Source organism: Hemiscyllium ocellatum, chromosome 32 (genome assembly GCF_020745735.1).
Source record: "Hemiscyllium ocellatum isolate sHemOce1 chromosome 32, sHemOce1.pat.X.cur, whole genome shotgun sequence".
NCBI classification, from domain to species: domain Eukaryota; kingdom Metazoa; phylum Chordata; class Chondrichthyes; order Orectolobiformes; family Hemiscylliidae; genus Hemiscyllium; species Hemiscyllium ocellatum.
Window position 1 is genome coordinate 30,518,000 of NC_083432.1, and position 23,546 is coordinate 30,541,545.

The 23,546-nt window shown below is 39.3% G+C and overlaps 1 protein-coding gene across 6 annotated transcripts in view; it reads left to right on the forward strand.

Annotated features, from left to right (window-relative positions):
• hdac5 (histone deacetylase 5) overlaps nucleotides 1–23,546 on the forward strand; it is a 376,118-nt gene that overhangs the window by 147,458 nt on the left and 205,114 nt on the right. For 4 of the 6 annotated variants that reach the window (XM_060848955.1, XM_060848956.1, XM_060848954.1 and 1 more), the window contains one exon: nucleotides 15,091–15,162. In XM_060848955.1, the coding sequence (XP_060704938.1) occupies nucleotides 15,091–15,162 (72 nt within the window). Of the gene's footprint in view, nucleotides 1–15,011; nucleotides 15,163–23,546 lie in introns of those variants that run through there. The other 2 variants (XM_060848951.1, XM_060848953.1) reach the window with 1 other exon arrangement.

Below are 23,546 nucleotides of genomic sequence, written 5' to 3' on the forward strand. Positions count from 1 at the left end.
CTTTTGACTTTTGATTTATTTATTGTCACCTGTACCAAAGTACAGTGAAAAGTTTTGTTTACGAACGGTACTGGTAGATCATAGCAAGCAAAGATGTACAAATCAAATATTCTTAGAGGCATACAGGTTACATTGTTTATTAAGGTTAGACAGTCAATTCATCAGTATAATAAAAGACATTATTACTAATTGTTACACATTTAAAATTTAAGTCAAAAAGTGTAAAACAGTTATAAGAAATATTAGAGTTAGATCTGCTGTAGGGAACTCGCAAGGAGTCGCACAATGTTGAGTGCCGTTTAAGGAGTCTTGGTGAATTTCTACAGGGATTTGTATAAACGTTCCTGCTGCTTTATGCTGATGGTGATAGAAATATAGGAACAGGAATAGGCTATTCAACCCCTTCGGCCTGTTCAACCATTAAATAGGGTCATAGCTGATCTGTGACTTAACTCCAAATATTTGCCTTTGACCCTTAATCCCTTTGTTTAACAGACATTTTTATCTAGCTCAGATTTAAAATGAGTAACTGATGTAACATCAATTGCCTTGTCATAGAATCCCAACTGTATGGAAGCAGACCATTTGGCTCATCATGTCCACAGCGAACCTCCAAAGATTTCCCCATCTAGGACCCCTCCTGCCCCACCCCACAACCCAGATTCAGTCCAAGGATCAATCTACTAGAGCAACGTTGCACTCTCTCCAAGGCCAATATATATTTACTAGGTTATGGTGTCCATATCTGCTCATTGTATTCCAAGTAGGGTCTAAACAGGATGTTGTAGGGCTACTGCATATTTCCTATGTCCTTATACTCCAATTCTCTAGCTATTCCATTAGCCGCCTTGATTATTTTCTGCACATATTCGTGGCTTTTTAAAAATCTATACATGTGAACAACATGGAGTGTCTTTGGACATTCACTGTATTAAACTTCATAACAACTAGCATATATCCTTTCTCAATCCAAAATGAATAACACTATGCTTATATATGCCATAGTTTTGCCCATTCATCTGGTCTGTCAATATTCCTTTATCATTTTACACTATTATCTACACTTTCCACAATGTCACCTAACTTTGTGTGATCAGCAAATTTGGGTATATGACTGTGCAATTACCCAACTCGTTATTGAATAATTGAAACCTTGTGGGACACCCCAGGTACTGTTGTTGAACAGAGACCAAGGGGTTCGGGTACATAGTTCTTTGGAAGTTGTGCCACAGGTGATGCAGTGGTTAAGAATGCATTTAGCACAATTGCCCTCATTGCTCAAACCCTTAAATAGGATTTGGGGTGTCATGTTGAGGTTGTCCAGCATGTTAATGAGGCCTCTTTTGGAGTACTATGAGCATTTCTGGTCACCCTGCAATAGGAAGGATATTATTAAATTGGAGAGGGTTCAGAAAAGACTTACAAGGGTGTTACTGGGACTGGAGCATTTGAGTCGTGAGGAGAGGCTGAATAGGCTGAGACTTTTTCACTGAAGCTTAGAAGGTTGAGGATATGAAGGTTTTTAAATTCATGAGAAACATAGATAAAATGAATAGCCAAGATCTTTTCCCTCGGGTGGGTGAGTTAAAAACTGGGGGCCGTATTTTTAAGGTTAGAGGAGAAAGATTTAAGAGTGACCTGAGGAGCAGCTTTTTAAATGCGATGATGGTTCAAATGTGGAATAAGCTGCCAGAGGAAGTGGTAGATGCAGGTACAGTTACAATATTTAGAAGCCATTTAGACAGGTACATGAAAAGGAATGGTTTAAAGGAATATGGACCAATCAAAGGCAAATGGGACTAGTTTAGTTTGGTAAACTTGGTCAGCAAGGATGAGTTGAACTGAAGGGTCTGTATCTATGCTATGTGACTCTATGACTCTGTAGTACTGGTCATGTCCTGCCAATTTGGGTACCTACTTGTTATCCCTGCTCTCTGTCACCTGCCACTCAACAATTTCCCAGATATGTCAATTTTTTGCTCTCAATCTTGGAGGCTTCTTTCTTATTTTGCAGTCTCTTATGTAGGGCTTTATTAAGTTGTCTCAACAGCATTCATGGACATTCCTCCCTCTACTACCTTAGTTACCTTGTAAGCTAAATAACTGAAAAGTTTCCAGGTGTTCAGCTAGTCACTGTGGACACCACGAATTTCCCCACCACAGATATTAGGCAAACTGGTCTGTAATTTTCAGGTTTTCCTCTTTTGCCCTTAGAAAGCAGAGTGACCTGTGTAATTTTACAATCCATTGGGATGACTCCTGTATCTCGGGAGCTCTGAAAGATTATGGTTGGGACATTTAAAATGTGCTCTCCTACTTAATTTAACCCTTTCGATGAAAGTCATCAGGTTATGAGGATTTGTCACTCTTTGGTTCCATTAATTTTTCTCATGATTGATTTTTACTTGTGCTAATTTTAATCATTCCATTCTTCAATCCACTGTTAATTTCCATGGGACATCTCGCAAGCTAGCCTCCTTTTCTGCTGTAAATACAGAGGCACAGTATTTATTAATGTTTGTCATTTCCCTATAGTGATTAAAGATATCCCCATTTTCAGTCTTTGGGCTAACATTGCTGATGTCCACCTGATTTCCCCCTTATGCAACCAGAAGATTTATTCTTAATGATTTTGATGTCCCTTGCAAGTTTTCGTTCATAAATTGTTTTTGTATTTCTTATAAGCTGCTTTGTGGCCCTTTGCTAGTCTTTGTATCACTCCCATACAGCAGGATTGTTGCTGTTTTTGTATTTTTGTAAGCCCTTTCTTTTATTTTTATGTTGTCCCTGATCTCTTTACTTGTCCAGGGCTGATTTTTCTGTGAACTGGTCTCTTTCTTTGTCAGGGGTGCAAAAGAGTCAATGTTAATAGATGTGCCATTCAAACATGCTGTTGAGTTGAATATATACTGGAACAGCTTAGAACAGTTCAAAGAAAGCTGGTAGGAGAAAAAAATAACTTATTTTCTCTCATAGTGAATAATAGATAACCCTTTAAAAGAAAGCCAGCTGAAGAGATACCTCAGTGAAGTGTTTAGTGAGAATCAGTAAGTTCCAGAAATCAAGTGTTGTTGGAGCTGCATTCACCTCTAAGTGGGATGTATTCTATCTTGGACTTGTGCTGTATAGATGGTGGAAAGGCTTGAGGATGTCAGGTGAAATACTCACTGCACGATTCCTATCCTCTGATCTGTTGTAACAACAATATTTATAAGGCTGATCCAGTTCAATTTCTGGTCAGTGGTAATCTCTAGGGTGTAAATCATGGAAGATTCTGTGATCATAATACTATGAAATGTCGATAAATGATGTTTAAATTGTCTTGTTAGAGATGGTCATTGCTTTGTAATTGCGTGGTGCACAAATGTTACTTGCCATTTGTCAGTCCAGCCTTGAAACTGATTTGACATGAATTTTTTTTTATATCTGAGGAGGTATGATTGGTGCTGAACATTGTGCAATCACCTACGAACATCCCCAGATCTGACTATAAGTTGTAGGAAAGGTCATTGATGAAGCAGCTGAAGGTGGTTGGACTTGGGGCACTACCCTGACCAATTACTGCTGTTGTGGTGCAGTGCTTCCGAACCAGACAGCCCAGGTTCAATTCTTCCTACTCCAGAGGTATGTAATAACAGTCCTGAACAGGTTGATTAGAAAATATCTACCCTGAGGAACTCCTGAGTTAATCTGAGGCTGAGATGACTGTGGTTGCTGCGGATCAGTCATCTTTCTTTGTGTTATGTCTGACTTCAAAGAGTGGAGACTTCTCCCCAGTTTCCGTTGATTCTACTTTTGTCAGGGCTTCTTAATTCCACACTTGGCCAAATCTGCCTTTGATGACAAGAGGGCAGTCTCGCTCACCTCACCACTGCGGGTCAGCTCTTTTGTCCATATTTGGATCAAGGCTGAATTGATGTCTGGACTTGAGTGGCACTGGCAAAACCTAAATTGAGTGTTAGTGAGCATTTTGTTGTTCATGAATGCAACTTGATAGCACTCTTTAATGATTTTTTCAGTCAGTTTACTAATAATTGAGAGTAGACTAATGGGGCTGTGATTGACTGGGTTGGATTTGTCTCCCTTCTTGTGTAGAGGACTACCTGGACATTTGTCCACATTGCCAGATGTATTGTAGCTGTACTGGAACATCTTAGAACAAGTCGACAAAAAACAACCCATTTTCTCTCCCCGTGAATGATAGATAAACCTTGAAAATAAATCCAGCTGAAAAGATACCTGAATGAAGTTTTCAGTGAGTAACTTCCAATAAAGTGACTGCTTTCCTGTTTCTGACTTCCTCCACTAATGACTCAAAAAAGAAACACACTTCATCAACCTCCCTTTCTGCAGCTGTGATATTATCCCTGATTAGCAATGCCATTCCCCACCTCTTTTACCTCCCTCCCTATTCCTTTTGAAATACGTAAACCACGGAACATCCAACAACCATTCCTGCCCCTGTGATATCCAAGTCTCTGCAATGGCCACAACATTGTAGCTCCAAGTACTGATCCATGCTATAACTTCATTACCCTTATTCCTGACACTTCTGCATTAAAATAGACACACTGACTGCAACTTTGTCCTGTCAACTGTATCCTTCCTCACAGACTTTCTACATGCTGTATTTGCCTGTTCACCAGTACATCTTATAGACAGTATAGTACACACAGCTGCTAAATGCGTTAATGAAGGAAGGAGTGCACGTTTAATGTGGTGTCAACCAAAGGGCAACTTTGTGCCAGGTGGTCAGTCATAAGCATCTTGAGAGCTTTTGGAGCTCAACTCCATGCTTATGTTTACCAAATAAGCTAGGCATGTGGAGTGTATTCCAGCACTTTTTGTTTTACTTTGTAGATGGTGTTCAGGCTTGGGGAAGTCAGAAGGTGAGTTACTTGTCACAGAATTTTCTAACCTCTGACTTGCTGCTATGGCTACAGTACTTATTGTGCCTCATCCAGTTAAGTTTCTGGTCAGTGGTAAACCCCAGGATACTTTTAGTGGTGAGTTCAGTGATAGGGATGCTGTTAATTGTCAAGAACAGATGGTTGCCATCTTCTGTTGGAGATGTTTATTGTATAGATCTTGCTGATATAGGCAAAGATTACTTTAGTATCGGAGGAGCCCCAAATCACCTTGAAATACTGTTCAGTTATCAACAACCATCCCCACTTTTGACTTTGTGATTAGGGGATGGCGATTGATGTAGCTGAAGGTGATTGGGCCTAAAGTGGAAATTGGAGTTTCCCCCACCCAATAAGCACTGTTCGGTCCTTGTCCCCCTTGATGCTTCTACCAGTTATCTTTCAACCATAAAAAGTACCAGTTCATAGGTGATTAGCGGGAGGATGACAGTTGGTGACAATCAGGAGTGCATTTCTGTGTCCATGCTTGAACTAATAATATGAGATTGCATGTTGAATTGTCATTGTTGAGGACTGCTGGACCCTGCTGGCTCCCAACTGTAGACCATTGTGCTCCACCTATGGTGAATCCAGGGGTTGGTTAGCTCAGTTGCCTTGATGGCTGGTTTTCAATGTAGGGTGACACCAACAACATAAGTTCAGTTCCTGTACAGGCTGAGGCCATCATGAAGCCCCTACCCTTTCAATCTCACCCCTTGCCTGAGGTGAGGCAACCCTCAAGTGAAATTCATTACTAATCATCTCTCTTGAATGAGAGCATCATCTCTGGAACTGAGGTGACTTGCATCGTCATAGGGTTGACAGTCGTGATGTTGGGGACAGCTTGCTGTAAGGTATAATTCAGTTCAGTATAACTGTCTCTTTCAGTTTTAGCATAAACTAGGTTTATGGGTCTAGATTTGCCATTGAATCAACGAAACCTGGAATTAACCATGTTTCATTTGAACTTGCCTTTCTCTTGTAGTTTAGTACAACAGAAGCAGATTTCCTTCTTTAAAAGACATTAATGTACCAAATTGGTTTTTGTACCAAGTGATTACTGGGAGTAGTTTTGAATTTTAGATGATCAATTATTGAATTTAACTTCCACTCAGAGTCTGCAGCAAATTTTAGGAGTTTACAGTTGAAATTGGCTTGGCAATATCTAATGACGTAATTCACTATTGAATTTCTTGAAATTAATGTTCTGTAACTTTCTTCCTTAATTGATCTACAGGTAAATTGGATCAGTTTGTTTGGTTTTCCTTGAGTTTTTTTCAAAGTGGACAATGTCCTTTTGCTTTGTCATTGTCAAAGATGCCTATCAAACAACCAAAATAGCAGTATTTATTTGAAGTGTTTGCTGTGAACTAGTTTGATTTATTTTTCAATTTTCGGTCTTCAGAAGTTTAATTTCACAAATCAAAACTTAATTAACAGTCCCATTTTTAATTATTATGGGAAATGCCACGTTGGAGCTTCAGTTTTTGAGGAGATCAAGTATTGTATGAAAGTTCAATTCACAGCCAGTGGGCTGGTTGTTCACGTTTAAGATTTATTTCATGAGAGTGTTACTGAAAAAAAGACCACAATCAATGAAGATAGACAACTGCACCTCCTCTACGATAACACTCAATACTGGAGCCGCCCAAGGAACTGTCCTCCATCCCCTGCTCTACTCCTTGTACACTCACGACTGTGTAGCCAGATTCCGAATGAACGTCATCTACAAGTTTGCTGACAACATCACCATGGTAGGATAGATATTGGATCTTGGAGTGCAGGTTCTTAGTTCCTTGAAAGTGGCATCCCGGGTAGAGAGGATAGAGAAGGTGGTGTTTGGTATGCTTGTCTTTATTGATCGTTATATTGAGTATAGGACTTGGGAGGTCGTGTTGGGACTGTACTGGACATTGGTTAGGCCACTTTTGGAATTCTGGTCTCCTGCTACAGGAATGATGTTGTGAAACTTGAAAGGGTTCAGAAAACATTTACAAGGATGTTGCCAGGGTGGGAGGGTTTCAGATAAAAGGAGAGACTAAATAGGCCGGGGCTATTTTCCCTGGGGAATTGAAGGGTAAGAGGTAACCTTATTGAGGTTTAAAATCATGAGGGGCATGGATAAGGTAAATAAACTAGGTCTTTCCACTGGGGTGGGGGATAGGTTTAAGGTGAGGGGGGAGGATTTAAAAGGGATCTAAGGGACAACTTTTTCACGCAAAGGATGGTGTGTGTATGAAAAGACGTGCTAGAGGAAGTAGGCAGACTGTTACAATGGCATTTAAAAGGCATCTGGATGTGTATATGAATAGGAATGGTGTAGAGGTATTTGGGCCAAATGCTGGAAAATTGGACTAGATTTATTTAGGATATCTGGACAGAAGGGTCTATTTCCACCCTGTACAACTGACTAATTGACCAGCTGATCAATATGCTTCCCAGTGGCTGCATGACCATGCACCTCAGAGAGAATCTGTCTTTGCAATCTCCTTCAACCATATAACGTTCTGCATTCCTCCAATTCTGGTCTCTAGTGCATCTCTTCTTTTAGTGAGAAGTGACAGATGGAGCTTAATTCGGATAAATGCGAAGTGCTGCATTTTGGGAAAGCAAATCTTAGCAGGACTTATACATTTAGTGGTAAGGTCCTAGGGAGTGTTGCTGAACAAAGAGTCCTTGGAGTGCAGGTTCATAGCTCCTTGAAAGTAGAGTCACGGGTAGATAGGATAGTGAAGAAGGCATTTCCTTTATTGATCAGAGTATTGAGTACAGGGGTTGGGAGATCTTATTGTGGCTGTGCAGGATATTTGTTAGGCCACTGTTGGAATATTGGGTACAATTCTGGTCTCCTTCCTATCTGAAAGATGTTGTGAAACCTGAAAGGGTTCAGAAAAGATTTACAAGGATGTTGCTAGGGTTGGAGGATTTGAGCTATAAGGAGAGGCTGAACAGGCTGGAGCTGTTTTCCCTGGAGCGTCTGAGAATGAGGGGGGACCTTGAGAGGTTTACAAAATTGAGGGGCATGGATAGGATAAATAAACAAAGTCTTTTCCCTGGGGTGGGGGAGTACAGAACGAGAGGGCACAGTTAAGCGAGAGGGGAAAAATATACAAGAGACCTAAGGGCAACTTTCGCGCAGAAGGTGGTACGTGTATGGAATGAGCTGCCAGAGGAAGTGGTGGAGGCTGGTTCAATCGCAACATTTAAGAGGCATTTGGATGGGTATATGATTAGGGAGAGTTTGGAGGGATATGGGCCGGGTGCTGGCCGATGGGACTAGATTGTGTTGGGATATCTGGTCGGTATGGACAGGTTGGACCGAAGGGTCTATTTCCATGCTGTTCATCTCTGTGACTCTATGACTCTACTTGTGACAACATTTATATCTGCCAAGGTCCTAAATTCTAGAATTCCCTCCCCAATATCCAGTCTTTTTTGGCACCACTCTTATAAATTCTGATATATTTGAATGATTTGAAGGTGCTATTTAGATTCAGGTTGTTCAGTTTTTCAAAATGCAATTTATTGTTTCTTCTCTCTTGCTTGATTTTGTTGAAGATTACACTAGTCAAGTTCAGTATTGAGTATCCAATCATGGGCTGTATGAAACAAATCCTACTACCTGGCCAAGCAATGTACCAATTTGATAGTTTCCAGGATGAGACTGAATTGTTAATATGGTATGTTAGCAAATTTGATGGGTTAAAGGAGATGCTATGTGGAGATTAGATCTCTATTCATTGGAAGGAAGGAAGTTAAGAGGAGGTTTCTCTACTTCACAAGCATTCTAATAATGAGCGCAAAACCTTAATGGGAAGGTTTGTGTATTTTCGTCTGTTATTGATTACGGAGTGGTAAATGTACACAAGAGGGAGAAATAGTTGCAACAAGGGCAAATAATCTATACCATATCCGATCTGTGTGCACCAGCTATATTTGTCAAACTTATCTGCAGTTGTAAAGAATGGATGCTTAAGATGAAAATTGTTCAACTAATCAAGCAACCAGTGACTGTGAACCATGTGCTGAAAATGTGTTGCTGGAAAAGCGCAGCAGGTCAGGCAGCATCTAAGGAACAGGAAATTCGACGTTTCGGGCATAAGCCCTTCACCGTGAACCATGTTCCAATTTTCTTGTGTTAAGGAAAGTAAATTGTTGAGGTTTGTAATTAAAAGTTAAATGCATCTGTTCTCTCTCTCTCTTTAGTTTCCCAGACACACTATGGGAATTTTTAAAAAATTGATGAACTCTTGATTTTCTTCAACTTAACCTGCTTTGCTTTTTTTCTACCACACATAGTTAAGATAGACTCTTGCCCCACTCAGGACTATTTATTGTGATAGGTGGCGACTAACATGTTACCATTACTGACTATAAAATACACCCAATTGCATGCTAACCACTTTATTAGAAGCTGAGTAAGGGTGAATATCTCATGTCGTCCATAAACCTTGACATTGGCTACAGTTTCTGCGACTTCGGTTACCAGTCAAAAGCTAGCAGCTTCTGAATCCTGAAGTCCTCCAGTGGAAGCTGACTTCTTGTGGAATCATTCAGAGAGAAGGTAACTACTTAATATTTGCCTAATTGATGGCAAGTTTACAAAGACCCCAGTGGTCCTTCTTGGCCAGCATTTAATTGCTGAGCTGGAGATCAGGGGTTAAGTTGCTTAGCAGGGCCAAATTTGATCTATTTTTTTCTACCAGCTCCAGAAAGTGGAAAACTCCACCCATGTGAGGGACCTAACTAAAAGCCTTCTGAAAATCCAAATATATGACATCTACTGGTTCTCCCTTATCTATTCTATTAATTACATTCTCAAAACCTCCAGAAGACTAGGTCAGCATGATATTTATTTTTACATAAACCCAGGCTGACTTTGTTCAATCCCATTAATTCTGTAATTGTATCTTTTATGGACTACAGCACTTATCCCACTAGTGTTGGTGACTGATTCAGTCTGTAAGTTTTCTTTCTCTTTTTAAATAGTGGAGTTACATTTATCACCTTCCAATGTGTATGGAATGCTTCAGAGTCTGTAGAATTTTGGAAGATGACCATCAATGCAGCTAATGCAGGGGCACGTCTTTAAATACTCTGAGATGCAGATTATCTGGCCCTGGGTATTTCTCAGTCTTTTAACCCTATTAATTTCTCTAGTATCTTTTTGTTTTACTAATATTGATTTTCTTTAATTGCCCCTTGTAGCTAGACCCTTGGTTCCTTAACATTTCTGGACAATAATTTTGTTTTCTTTTCTGAAGACAGAACCAATTTCCTGCCATTTCTTTGTTCCACAATTAAATTTTCACAACTTCTGACTGTGAGGGACCTATATTTATCTTTGCTAATTTTATTCTCTTCACACATTTATAGATGCTTTTGTTATCAGTTTTTATGTTCCTGACTAGTTTATGCTTCTGTTGTATTTTCCCCCTCTTGACCAATCTCTTTGATCTCTAAACTGCTCTTCAGGCATGCTGCTTTTTTTGACAATTTTATATGATTCCTCTTTGGAACTAACGCTATGCCTAATTTCTTTTGTAGTTTCTGGTTGAGCCATCTTTCCTGTTTTAGGAATGAATAATTGTTGTAATTCATGCATATGTTTCTTAAATATTAGCCATGCCTATTTGCTGCCAACCCTTTCAGTAAGGTTCCTTGATCCGTTTTTGCCTCATGTCCTCATTTCCTTTGTTTAGATTCAGGGTTTGTTTTGGATTAAATTTCACTCTATCTTAATTAACAATTCTGCTATTTTATGGTTACTGTTGCCCAACAGACTTCATGAAACAAGGCTGCTAATTAATCTTTTCTCATTGCACAATACTCAGTTTAGGAAAGAGTGCTCTCTAGTTGGCTCTTCAACAGACTGGTCTAATAAAAAAATGGTGTTGTATACACTCGGGAGATCCTCCTTCACAGTATTGTTAGTAGTTTGATGTGTCCAATCTATCTGCATATCCCTTATATCGCCACTACTGTTTGGGGTCTGTAGATTACAACCTCCGATGTTTTCTCCCACTTTATATTTTCTGTCTCTACCCATACATATTCTACACCATGATTTTCCGAGCCAATCTCCTTCCTCCTGATTGGATTGATTTTGTCCTTTGCTAAGAATGCTCGCCTGTCTCCTTTCCTTATCTTATCTGTCTGTCCTTTCTGAATATTGAATACTTCTCGTGTCAGTTCTCATCTTCAGTCACCCTGCAGCAATGAGACTAATGCAACCATATCAAAAATATGTATATCTATTTGTACTGTTATCTTGAATGATGCTTGGTACAACATTACATTTTACTGGGATGCAGTTGGGGATGCGATTGTAAGAAAAACATGGAGCGCATGGCTAACAACATAAAATAATGTGACTTGCAAATATCGAGGCAAAAGAAGCAAAATTCATACTGTTCTTAAAAGGAGGACTATGACTGTGATGTTGAGGACATAATGCTGTGGGGAAGATTGGATAAAGACGCTTGTGAAGGTTTATGAAGGGTTTTGGCAGATTTAGCTGGCCAGGTCAGCATTTTCTTGTCCATCCCAATTGCCGTTGAAGGTGGAAGAGAATCACTTTCTCCAACATTGCAGTAACATATATACAGTGCTCTTAGGAAGGGAATTCCTTCTGGGATCTTGACAAAGCAATAGTGAAGGAACTGTGGTATCATTCCAAGTTGGTTGGAAAGGAACCTACAGTTGGTTGTATTCCCTGAACCTGTCCTTCACCTTCTAGGAACCTGGAGCTCATGAGTTTGATAGGTCGTTTGTAAGGAGATGTGGTAAGTTAAAGTGCATCTTGTAGGAAGTACACAGTGTTGCCACTCTGTGTTGGTGGGAGAAGGATCAAATGTTGAATATGGTGGGTGAGGTGTCAGCCAATGGTCTATTTTGACTTGGATGGAGTCAAGCTTTTTGAGAATTGTTGGAGCTGCACATATCAGATGAGTGGAGAGTTTTCAACATATTCCCGACTTGTAAATGATGGTCAGGCTTTGGGATGTCAAAGTTAGTTATATGCCATAAAATTCCCTGCTTCTGATTTTGTAGCCGCAATATTAGTATGGCCAGTTCAATTTAGTTTTGCTCAATGCTACATCTCAGGCTGTTGCTAGTCTGATACACAATAAAGGAGCTTAAAGCATATTTCACATACTTCAAGTTTAACTATTAAGCACAAAAATAAACAACTTTATACAGCATAGAATGAAACAAAATAATCAAGCTTTTGCTGCACTTGCTGTATAATTTGTATAATCCTGAATGTTATCCAAAATAATAATGTTCAGTGGATTACTCTAAACAATGCATTAAAAGGCTGTTTTCATTATATTTGAAAATATATTAAATTGAGCTGCAAGTACTCTTTAAAAATTACTAAATTTTCTATTGGAAGATTATTTTGTAATATTAGGGTTAACTAAACAAATTGTACTACCATTGTATGATGATCAACATTTTCAATCTGAAGCAGGTGTGAAACAGGCCTATAGTTAGTCTTATGTGCAGTAATGTTTAATTTAACTTGTGGCTATGTCAAAGACATTGCTTTAGTAACTCCTGTGCAGTTAAATAGAAGCTTCAACAATTCTTGTAGTCTTTTTAATTTTAAAACAACAGGGGACATCAAACATCATAGCAGTGATGCTTTAGTGCTCACAAAGAGCTTTTTAGTGAACACAACAGGGCATTGTAAGAAGGTGTTAATAACGGAGTAAAGTTATGTGTAATTTTCCCTGCAGAAGAGGCATTTACTATCGTAATCTGTAGTCCAATGTGGGTATAACACTGACAAAAATGATTTGATCCGTGTCATCCACGTGCTGCAAGATTCTTGTTAGTGTTTATACAAATTCTTCAACAATACATTTACAGCGTTTTTCCACTTTGGAAATATTCTTGTGCTTTTTTTTAGTTCATGCTAATGCCACCCACTCTAATTAGTGGAATCACTTATGTAAGGTAGGTATGTTTGGAGGAGGTGTTTTATAATTTTATGTTGTGTACAGTCTCAGGTGCAATTTAACAGCATTATGACTGAGGAGCTGTAGTTATGTTGTCTATTCTCATCGGAGAGTCTGGGGAATATAAAACTCCATATCAGTGCCTGAATGCAGCAACTAGTTCTATTCTTCACTGTTAATGTCTTGTGCTTTTAAGAATGGAAAGCAGTTAACTGAAAAGTAGATGCTTTAATTTTTGAACATTTTTTATGATATAGTGAACTTCTAAGTGATCTTATGACCATTGTATCATTATACAACCCCATTTAGCTGTTTTCAAACATGCTGCATACTCTAAACCTCACCAATCAATCTGTGCATCAACCTATTAGGGATATAGTCTCAAATAATAGGTGAAAAGAGTATCAAGCTGAAGGACACTTTTTGCTGCATGCATCTAATCAAATTTAGCATCAATGTCCATACAAACTTTCCTATATTTTTTCCTTTGGATTTGCACACTTTGCTATAATTGCTCACTCCAACTTACATACAGAGCTTTTTTTGTCAGGTAACTTGGTCAGAGGTAAACAGTTGCCATTTCTCCCATACCCTCCAAATGTTGCAAATATTGAATGGTAGTTGTTAGAAAAAGAACAGAAACTTTAATCAAGATGCTGTTTACTTAGATAATTTGTCACCTTTCTCCAACAAATTTCAATGAGTAAAGGCAAGCCATTCTTGCTGTTTTGAGATATACTTGAATGCTGAAGTAATAAACAATCATTAAATTCATATTGGTAGAAACAAGCATTGATACATTGAGTGCAAAAATGATTTTTTGGAAGAATAACTAATTCCATCATAGCTGAATGGTTAACCAAATTGAAATTCACTCAGGAATTTTAAAAGCTGCTCTTATTAAATGAGAAGTATTTCTTTTAATCATGTTACTTGTTTACTGTTCATGTTTCCTGTTCAGTTACTAAGAGAAAATGTCTACTGCTTTGTGATCAATACTATAAATCAGATTTTTAAATAATGTTAAATGTTTTCCAATAAAGGAAACTTGTACAGTAGGCATGATATAAACTTTAGTTCTCCTCCCAACAATGTTTGCCTTTGCAAATGTAAATGAACCAAATGCGGCATGTAATTTGGTCCTCAGTCCTCTTTCTGAATTTATCTATCACTTATTTTCATGAAAGCCACCAAAAAAACTACAGCTTCCTATCCAGTGTAAACTGTCATGAATACTTAAAATTTAAATTGAAGATTGATCTTTCTTTCCTATTCAAGATGCAGTGTGACATTGTTGCAAAACCTCTTCATAAATTGAGAAATTTAAAATGAGGATTATTTCAGAAATGCTATTTTGAGCTGACTATTTATTACTGTAAATGAACTTTTTAAAAAAATCATATGACTGAAAAAAAATCATTTTAAAAGCCTCAAGATTGCAACTGGTGAGTATTTGCTCACTATTATGTTTCCATACCATCTTCGTTATCTCATTGCATTTAAGCTGAATATACAGTAGCATTTAACTACTCTTGGCAGTAACATTCATGGAGTTAAAATGTGCACGAGCTAGGAAATGATATTTTAAAGCAACTGATTGGTTGTCTATGTTTGTATGAATGTTCCTCATTCCCAGAGCGTGCATGACCTATTTATAGCTGGCTCCTCCTGTTTTTCTATTTTGGTCTGCTTCAGGCTGTATTATTGTTGACTTTTATGTAAATGTGTTTGCCTTTAATGCAATAGGCAGATTGTAAGGCTGCTTACTTTCATTGCCAGTGAGAGGATTAATATTTTCTTACTGAACTGTCAGTGTATTAAAGTTGCTTTTTGGTAAAGGATTTTCTGTATCTAGCCACAATGTTGCATGTTGTCTTATTAATCTCTTGCTGAAAGGAAGATGACTGACTATTTGCTGTAGCACTTGGATTGAAAATCACAACGCTAATTCAGGATGTTTGGTCTGCTGTGTGTTTCACCAGGCTTGACTGTGTTAAAAAGGAACAGGAGATTTTTGTACACAGCCTTCAGCAACAGGATTTAAAGGATAAAACAATACTCAACAGCTTAAACGTTTGTAAAAAGTTGCCTGTAAAAGAAGATTTGAAAAAATTATTCAGTATTTGGTGACTTTGTCATGTTACTGAAGCCCAAAGTGCCTGGACTTAAAAAGATGTTGCAGACTATTTACGAAACTGAATCGTGTTTTTCCTCAGATGGTGTATCTGGACAAGAGCAGCCCCTAGAATTGTTGCCACAAAGTCGGGTGCACACTATGCCAACATCAGGTAAGCAAAGTAATTCAATTGCTGTTCGTACCCTTAGCACCTGCAAAATAATTCAAATTCAGGTTTTTAAACTATTAAACTGAGTCGGTTGTTTCCCATCCCATAGAATCCTTGTAGCAGGAAAGAGATAACATTTAAAAATATTTAAATGAACAACTTTTTATAATGTTTATGAACTACAATATTTTAAATAAGTTTGGATACCTTGAAATCACAATAATTAATTACTTTGCATGCATGTGTTTTAGTTTCTTTTGAAAAGGTGGACTGTGAAAGATTCGTGGATTTTTGTCTACTTGTTTTCAACATTTCAATATTAGTGTGAATTTTAATCATTTCTAAATGTACATTTTTGAACATGGTTATTTTTGGAACCTGTTTATTCAGCACGTGGTAGTTATCTGTCAGCACTAGATAGCTATGTGATACCATACTTCTTTTTGAGGTATGCCAAAGCTAAGAATATTGAGATATTTTTAGCTATGGAAACTTAAGCTTCTTAATGTTGCCAGCACAGCTTTTAAAACAAACAGTTGATTAATCCGGCTTCAATCATTTTAATTCACTGTGGTCTTGTTTAGCATGTTAAATAGGTTGATTTATGTTTTTCACATTAAAATTATTGGTGTTAAGACTCAAGAGCAATAATTCAAAATACAATGTATTGTAAAGATAGGGTGATAATATTCTGTTACTATGTTGATACTATCAACATAGGTATCAACATAGCTGATACCTATGTTGATAGTTTGTGCAAAAGCAACAGAGTATAATGTCAGATTACTGACCATGTGTAGTGTCTTCCCATCCCCCATATTCAGGTAAGGTTGAAAATATCTGATTGGGAAGCTTTACTCTGACTAAATCTGTATATCATGAAGTTCAGAGTGCAGTGCTATGCTGTTTTAGAGAGTAGCAGTGTTTCCTGTTAACACTGTTATTGCTGGAGTTAACTTATTTTTCATGAAAACAAGAGCATGAGGGTAATATGAAATTAATCACTTGTGACTTCCTTACGCTTCAACAAAAGGGTGGTTCAGTTTGTTTTTAATTAGAGGGATTTTTTAACAGTATGTTGATTGGTTATAGTTTCAATTATTTTAAGTGATATTTTTCTTACTAACCATTTGGTAATAATGGACATGCAGTTCAAACTATTAAATATACAGCGGTCTGTTGAAATAAAAAATACGCAACTTAACATTTCTTTCAATTGTTACAATTCCGAGGGAACTGTCAGAAAGCCATGAACATATGAACAAAACAAGTTAACAACTGTGTTAATTAAGCAAGGTCAAAGTAGAAATTTAGATTTTATAATAAATAATAGAATATAACCTTTCATAGGTGGTGTTTTTAAAGTTGATAAATACTTTGTTTAAGATTCAAGTTTCATAACATTATAATAGCTCCTTCCTTCATTCTTAATTTGCATTGCGACATGCCTAGTTGAGAATAAGCTGGGGCTGTTTCCCCAGGAATTTCGGGGGCTGAGAGCTGAGCTTATGGAGGTTTATAAAATCATGAGGAGCATGGATAGGGCAAATAGACAAGGTCTTTTCTCTGGAGTGGGGGAGTCCAGAATTAGAGAACATAGGTTTAAGGTGAGAGGCGAAAGATTTAAAAGGGACCTAAGGAGCAATTTTTTTTGTGCAAAGGTGGTGTGTGTATGGATTGAACTACCACAGGATGTGATGGAGGCTAGTATAATTGCAGCATTTAAAAGACATCTAGATGAGTATATGAATAGGAAAGGTTTAGAAGGATATGGGCCAAGTGCTGGCAAATGGCACTAGATTAAGACCATAAGACATAGGAGTGGAAGTAAGGCCATTCAGACCATCAAGTCCACTCTGCCATTCAATGATGACTGATGGGCATTTCAACTCCACTTACCAGCATTCTCCCTGTAGCCCTTAATTCCTTGTGACATCAAGAATTTATCAATCTCCACCTTGAAGACATTTAGCATCTTGGCCTCCACTGCACTCTGCGGCAATGAATTCCACAGGCCCACCACTCTCTGGCTGAAGAAATGTCTCCGCATTTCTGTTCTGAATTTACCCCCTCTAATTCTAAGGCAGTGTCCACGGGTCCTAGTCTCCTCGCCTAACAGAAACAATTTCCTAGTGTCCACCCTTTCCAAGCCATGTATTATCTTGTAAGTTTCTATTAGATCTCCCCTTAATCTTCTAAACTCCAATGAATACAATCCCAGGATCGTCAGCCGTTCCTCGTATGTTAGATCTAACATTCCAGGGATCATCCATGTGAATCTCCGCTGGACACGCTCCAGTGCCAGTATGTCCTTCCTGAGGTGTGGGGACCAAAACTGGACACAGTACCCCAAATGGGGCCTAACCAGAGCTTTATAAAGTCTCAGTAGCACAACAGTGCTTTTATATTCCAAACCTCTTCAGATAAATGACAACATTGCATTTGCTTTCTTAATCACGGACTCAACCTGCATGTTTACCTTTGGAGAATCCTCGACTAGCACTCGCAGATCCCTTTGTACTTTGGTTTTATGAATTTTCTCACTGTTTAGAAGGTAGTCCATGCTTGTATTCTTTTTTCCAAAGTGCAAGACCTCGCATTTGCTCACATTGAATTCCATCAACCATTTCCTGGACCACTCTCCCAAACTGTCTAGATCCTTCTGCAGCCTCCCCACTTCCTCAGTACTACCTGCCTGTCCACCTAACTTCGTATCATCGGCAAACTTCGCTAGAATGCCCCCAGTCCCTTCATCCAGATCATTAATCTATAATGTGAACAGCTGTGGCCCCAACACTGAACCATGCGGGACACTGCTTGTCACCTGCTGCCATTCCGAAAAAGAACCTTTTATCCCAATTCTCTGCCTTCTATCAGACAGCCAATCCTCAATCCATACCAGTAGTTCACCTCGAACACCATGGGCCTTCACTTACTCAGCATCCTCCCGTGTGGCACCTTATCAAAGGCCTTTTGGAAGTCCAGAATGACTACATCCACTGGGTTTCCCTGATTAAACCTACTTGTCACCTCTTCAAAGAAGTCCAACAGGTTTGTCAGGCACGACCTCCCCTGAGTAAATCCATGTTGACTTGTTCTAATCCAACCCTGCTCTTTCAAGAATTTAGAAACCTCATCCTTAATAATGGATTCTAGAATTTTACCAACAACCGAGGTTAGGCTAATTGGTCTATAATTTTCCATCTTTTGTCTTGATCCTTTCTTGAACAAGGGGGTTACAATAACGATCTTCCAATCATCCGGGACTTTCCCTGACTCCAGTGACTTTTGAAAGATCTCAACCAATGCCTCCGCTATTTCCTCAGCCACCTCCCTCAGAACTCTAGGATGTAGCCCATCGGGGCCAGGAGATTTATCAATTTTAAGACCTTTTAGCTTTTCTAGCACTTTCTCTTTTGTAATGGCAACCATACTCAACTCAGCCCCCTGACTCCCTTTAGTTGTTGGGATATTACTCATGTCTTCCACTGTGAAAACTGACGCAAAGTACTAGTTAAGTTCTCCTGCTATTTCCTTATCTCCCATCACTAGGCTTCCAGCATTAGTTTGAAGTGGCCCAATGTCTACTTTTGCCTGTCGTTTGTTTCTTATGTATTGAAAGAAACTTTTACTATAATTTCTAATATTACTGGCTAGCCTATCTTCATATTTGATCCTATCCTTCCTTATTTCTCTCTTTGTTATTGTCTATTTGTTTTTGTAGCCTTCCCAATCTTCTGATTTCCCACTACTCTTGGCCACTTAATAGGATCTCTCTTTTTCTTTAATACATTTCCTGACTTCCTTTGTCAGCCATGGCTGTCTAATCCCTCCCTGGATAATCTTTCTTTTCTTGGGAGTGAACCTCTGTACAGTGTCCTCAATTATACCCACAAACTCCTACCATTTTTGTTCTACTGTCTTCCTCGCTAGGCTCTGCTTCCGGTCTACTTTCGTCAGTTCCTCTCTCATGCCCTCATAATTACCTTTATTTAACTGTAACACCATTACATCAGATTTTGCCTTCTCTCTTGCAAACTGCAAAAGAATTCTGGTTGGCATGGACAAGTTGAACCGAAGGGTCTGTTTCCATGCTGTTCATCTCTGAATCTATGACTATTATAAGTAAAATATCAGTAAGAGAAGTGTGTTTTTTAAATGTTTCTTGACTTGTCAAATTCAGCTGAATATAAATTGTGACATAAGACAGCTTCAATGCAATCCATGTACATTTCTGAACATGGCAATAGTAGCAAATATTCAAATATTGTTAGGGTGTTGCAGGGTGAGTCATATTTCACCTTTGTTCTTTGACTGTACTAGATGTTCATGTAAACGTCTGTCACTGTCAAGTCTCTTGCATGTTTTCTGAGCTCCTCTTTATCTATAAATCAGTTGGCTTGATTTTCTTTGGCAGATAGCCAGTAATTTGGCTGTTTTGTGCACAGCTTATTAATTTTTTTTATCATGGTAACTGCAGTTTTGCAGATCTTGCCAAGACAGCCTGCGTTTACAGTAAAATGTTTGACCTTGAGCACAATTGTTTTCGAAAAACACGTTTTATAAGCTCTTTACCTTGTTTGTAGAAGGTGTGCACAGTAAATTCTCACATACTCCAATACTTTACTGTTCATAATTTACGGGCAGTACTGTTCCTGGTGCATTCTTGCCATTTAGTTCTGTAGAGTATTTACAAGATATTTGCGATAATTTTGCTTTGCATGACTGTTTTTGCACCTGTAAAATCTAATGACACGATGGCACAGAAGGAGCAAAGGATTTGAATTAATAACACCAGTTTTTTGTGTTATGTCTAAATTCAAAACATAACAACATTTTTAAAAATGCTGATAAATAAATTCCCTACATCTTAAATGAATAGCCTTGCATTCCTATAATAGTTTTGGCTCTTTGTTTATTTATGTTTATATGGGATGTGGCTGTTGTTGACAAGGCCAGCATTTGTTGCCTATCCCTAAATGATGTTGAACTAATTGGCTTGCTGGGCCAATTTCTAAGGGCTATTGAGAGTCGACCATGTTGCTACTGTTTTATAGTTCACTTTCTGTAAACATCTATTTGCTGCCATGCCTATGCAACATAGAGGCTTCCCATGCAATTTTGAGGTAACATATGCCAATGTACAGAGAAGTTAAACATGAGCAAAATTGTTTTTCAGCATGTTGAGCAATAGCTTGTTCACTAATGTTCAGTTTAGATTCCATAGGGGCCACTCAGCTCCTCATCTCATTACAGCCTTGCTACAAATGTAGACAAAAGACATGAACTCTAGAGGTGTGATCTTGATTTCAAGTGGATGGGCATACAAGAGTAGGAAGTTTTGCTCCAACTGTACAAGGTTCTAGTGAAGCCACATCTGGAATACTTTGAGCAGTTTAGTCTGCTTATCTATTATTTGTAGGCAGCTCAGAACGCGCACTAAGATAATCCCTGCTGTGGAAGAATTGTCTTATGAATAAAGTTTAAGCAGATTGAAACTCAACTGATTGGACATTAGAAGAATGAAAGGTGATTGCATTGAACCATATGGGATTCTTAAGGGGCTTGACAGCGGAAATGCTGAGACGATGTTTCCCCTCATGTGAGAGTCTAGGACTAGTGAGCATAGTCTTGGAATAAAGGGTCACCAATTTAGATTAGATTACTTGCAGTGTGGAAACAGGCACTTCAGCCCAACAAGTCCACACCGACCCTCCAAAGAGCAACCCACCCAGACCCATTCCCCTACATTTACCCCTTCAGCTAACACTACGGGCAATTTAGCATGGCCAATTCACCTAACCTGCACATTTTTGGACTTTGGGAAGAAACCCACGCAGACACAGGAACGATGTGCAAACTCCACACAGACAGCCACCTGAGGCGGGAATTGAACCAAGGTCTCCAGTACTGTGAGGCAGCAGTGCTAACCACTGTGCCGCCCATAATTTAAGACTGAGATGAGGAGGAGTTTCCTCTGAGTGTTTGTCTTTGGATCTCCTTGCCAGAGAGACTGTTGGGGTAGAGGGCTTGTATATATTTAAGGCAGGGAAAGGACAGGAAAGTGGACATGTGGAGTTCTGATTAGATTGACCTTATTGAATGATGTGACAGGCTCAAGGGGTCAAATGGCCTGTTTTTGTTTCTCTCTCCTATGATCATCTTATGTTCTTGGGTGAGGTTGAAGGCATTTGACAGCAAGACCGTATTTGATACATGTCACCTCAGTAAAATTGTAATCAGAAAAACTCTTTGCTGTGTGGAGTTTTATGGAACACAAAGGATATTGAAATAAATGGAAAGAAAAACAGAACTAGTGTTTTGAGTCCCCCCAGAACACTTTTTCAGAATTGAAGGGATCTGTGAATTTTATGGGTTTTATTGTAGGGAGAGGAAGTGGATTTGATGGTAAGGTTGCTCTGTTGCTAAAAAACAAAGTGTTAATGATAGTTGAGAAAAGATATAGATGAAAATTATCTGATAGTGGTAGGTATTAATAGCGGACAATAAGTCGGCTTGGCCAAAGCCATCACATTTCAGTAAGCAACTGGCGGGAAGCAGAATCAAAATAGACGATAAAGATCATAATCTTCAGTTGATAAAATGTGGAGCTGGAAAAATAGGAGGTCAGACAGCATTGGAGGAGCAGGGAAGTTGACTGTTGAAGGACCCTGATCTGAAACGTTGACTTTCCAGCTTCACCTTTTATTGAGTCTGACTTCCAGCATATGCAGTCCTTTGTCTGTAACTGTTGAATTCAGAGTTGAGTTCTGAAGGCTGTAGAGTGCCTGATTGGAAAATGAGGTGGTATGTGAGGGCAAGAGGGGCACTGTCTTTACTGCACTTGGAGGGGAGTGGGGTGTGTTCAGACCAATGGAGCAGGGAACACAGGAGGTGCACTGAAGGCTGTCTGGATGACAGAGGGGGGTAGCACATTCAAAATGGTTGGATGTATGGAATGTCTCCTCATCTGAGCAGATGTGGTGGAGGCAGAGGAATTGGGAAACAGGGATGGAGTTCTTGTAGGATACTGAATGAGAGGAAGTGTAGACCAGAAAGTTAATGGAGACTGTGGGTTTATAGTAAACGTCTATCTGTAGTCTGTTGCCAGAGATGGAAATGAAGAGGTCAACTAAGGGGAGGAAGCTGTCCATGATAGACCAAATGAATGTAAGGGTGATGTGGAATTTGTGGATGAAGTCAATCAACTGCTCCACTTCAGCCTGCGGCAGGATGCAGCATCATTTCAGACTTTGTAGGGTATAGTGCCTCTGTGGGCATGTAAGAGGGACTGTTCGATGTGGCTAACAAAGGAACAGGCGTAGCTGGAGCCCATCCAAGTGCCTACGGCCACCCACTGGATTCGGAGGAAATGGGAAGAATTGAAGGAAAATTTACTGAGGGTGAGCAATGGTTTGGCGAGGCAGAGGTAGGTATTAGTGGAGGGGGACTGGATGGGTCTGTTGTAGAGGAAGAAGCTGAGGGCCTGAAGCCCCTTCTTGTGGGGTGTGGATGTGTATAATGACTACACGTCCACAGTGAAGATAAAACACTGGAGGTTGGGGAACTGGAAGTTACTGAAGAGGTGGAGGGCATGTTGGTGGAAAGTGTCTGGACCAAGGGGGAGAAGGTGGAGTTGAAATAGGAAGAAATATGTTCAGTGGGGCAGGAGCATGCGGAGACGATGCGTCGACTTAGATAGAACATAGAAAAATATAGTGCAGAACAGGCCCTTCGGCCCTCGATGTGCCAAACTGTGAACTAATCTAAGCCCCACCACCTACACTATCCCATCATCATCCATGTGCTTATCCAAGGATTGTTTAAATCTCCCTCATGTGGCTGAGTTAACTACCTTGGCAGGCAGGGCTTACCACTCTGAGTAAAAAACCTGACTCTGACATTTGTATTAAATCTATCACCCCTCAATTTGTAGCTGTGCCCCCTCGTAAGAGCTGATATCATCATCCTGGAAAAAAGACTTTCACTATCAACCCTATCTAATCCTCTGATCATCCTATATGTCTCTATCAAATGCCCTCTTTGCTGCCTCCTTTCCAATGTGAACAGACCCAAGTGTCTCAGCCTTTCCTCATAAGACCTTTGCTCTTGACCTGGCAACATCCTGGTAAATCTCCTCTGCGCCTTTTCCAATGTTTCCACATCCTTCCTGTAATGGGGTGACCTGAACTGTACATAGTATTCCAAGTGCGGCCACACTAGCATTTTGTGTAGTTGCAGCATAACATCACGGCTTCAGAACTCAATCCCTGTACCAATAAAACCTAACACACGATATGCTGCCTTAATAGCACTACCAACCTGGATGGCAAATTTCAGGGATCGATGTACATGGACACCAAGATTGTTCTGCACATCCACACTAC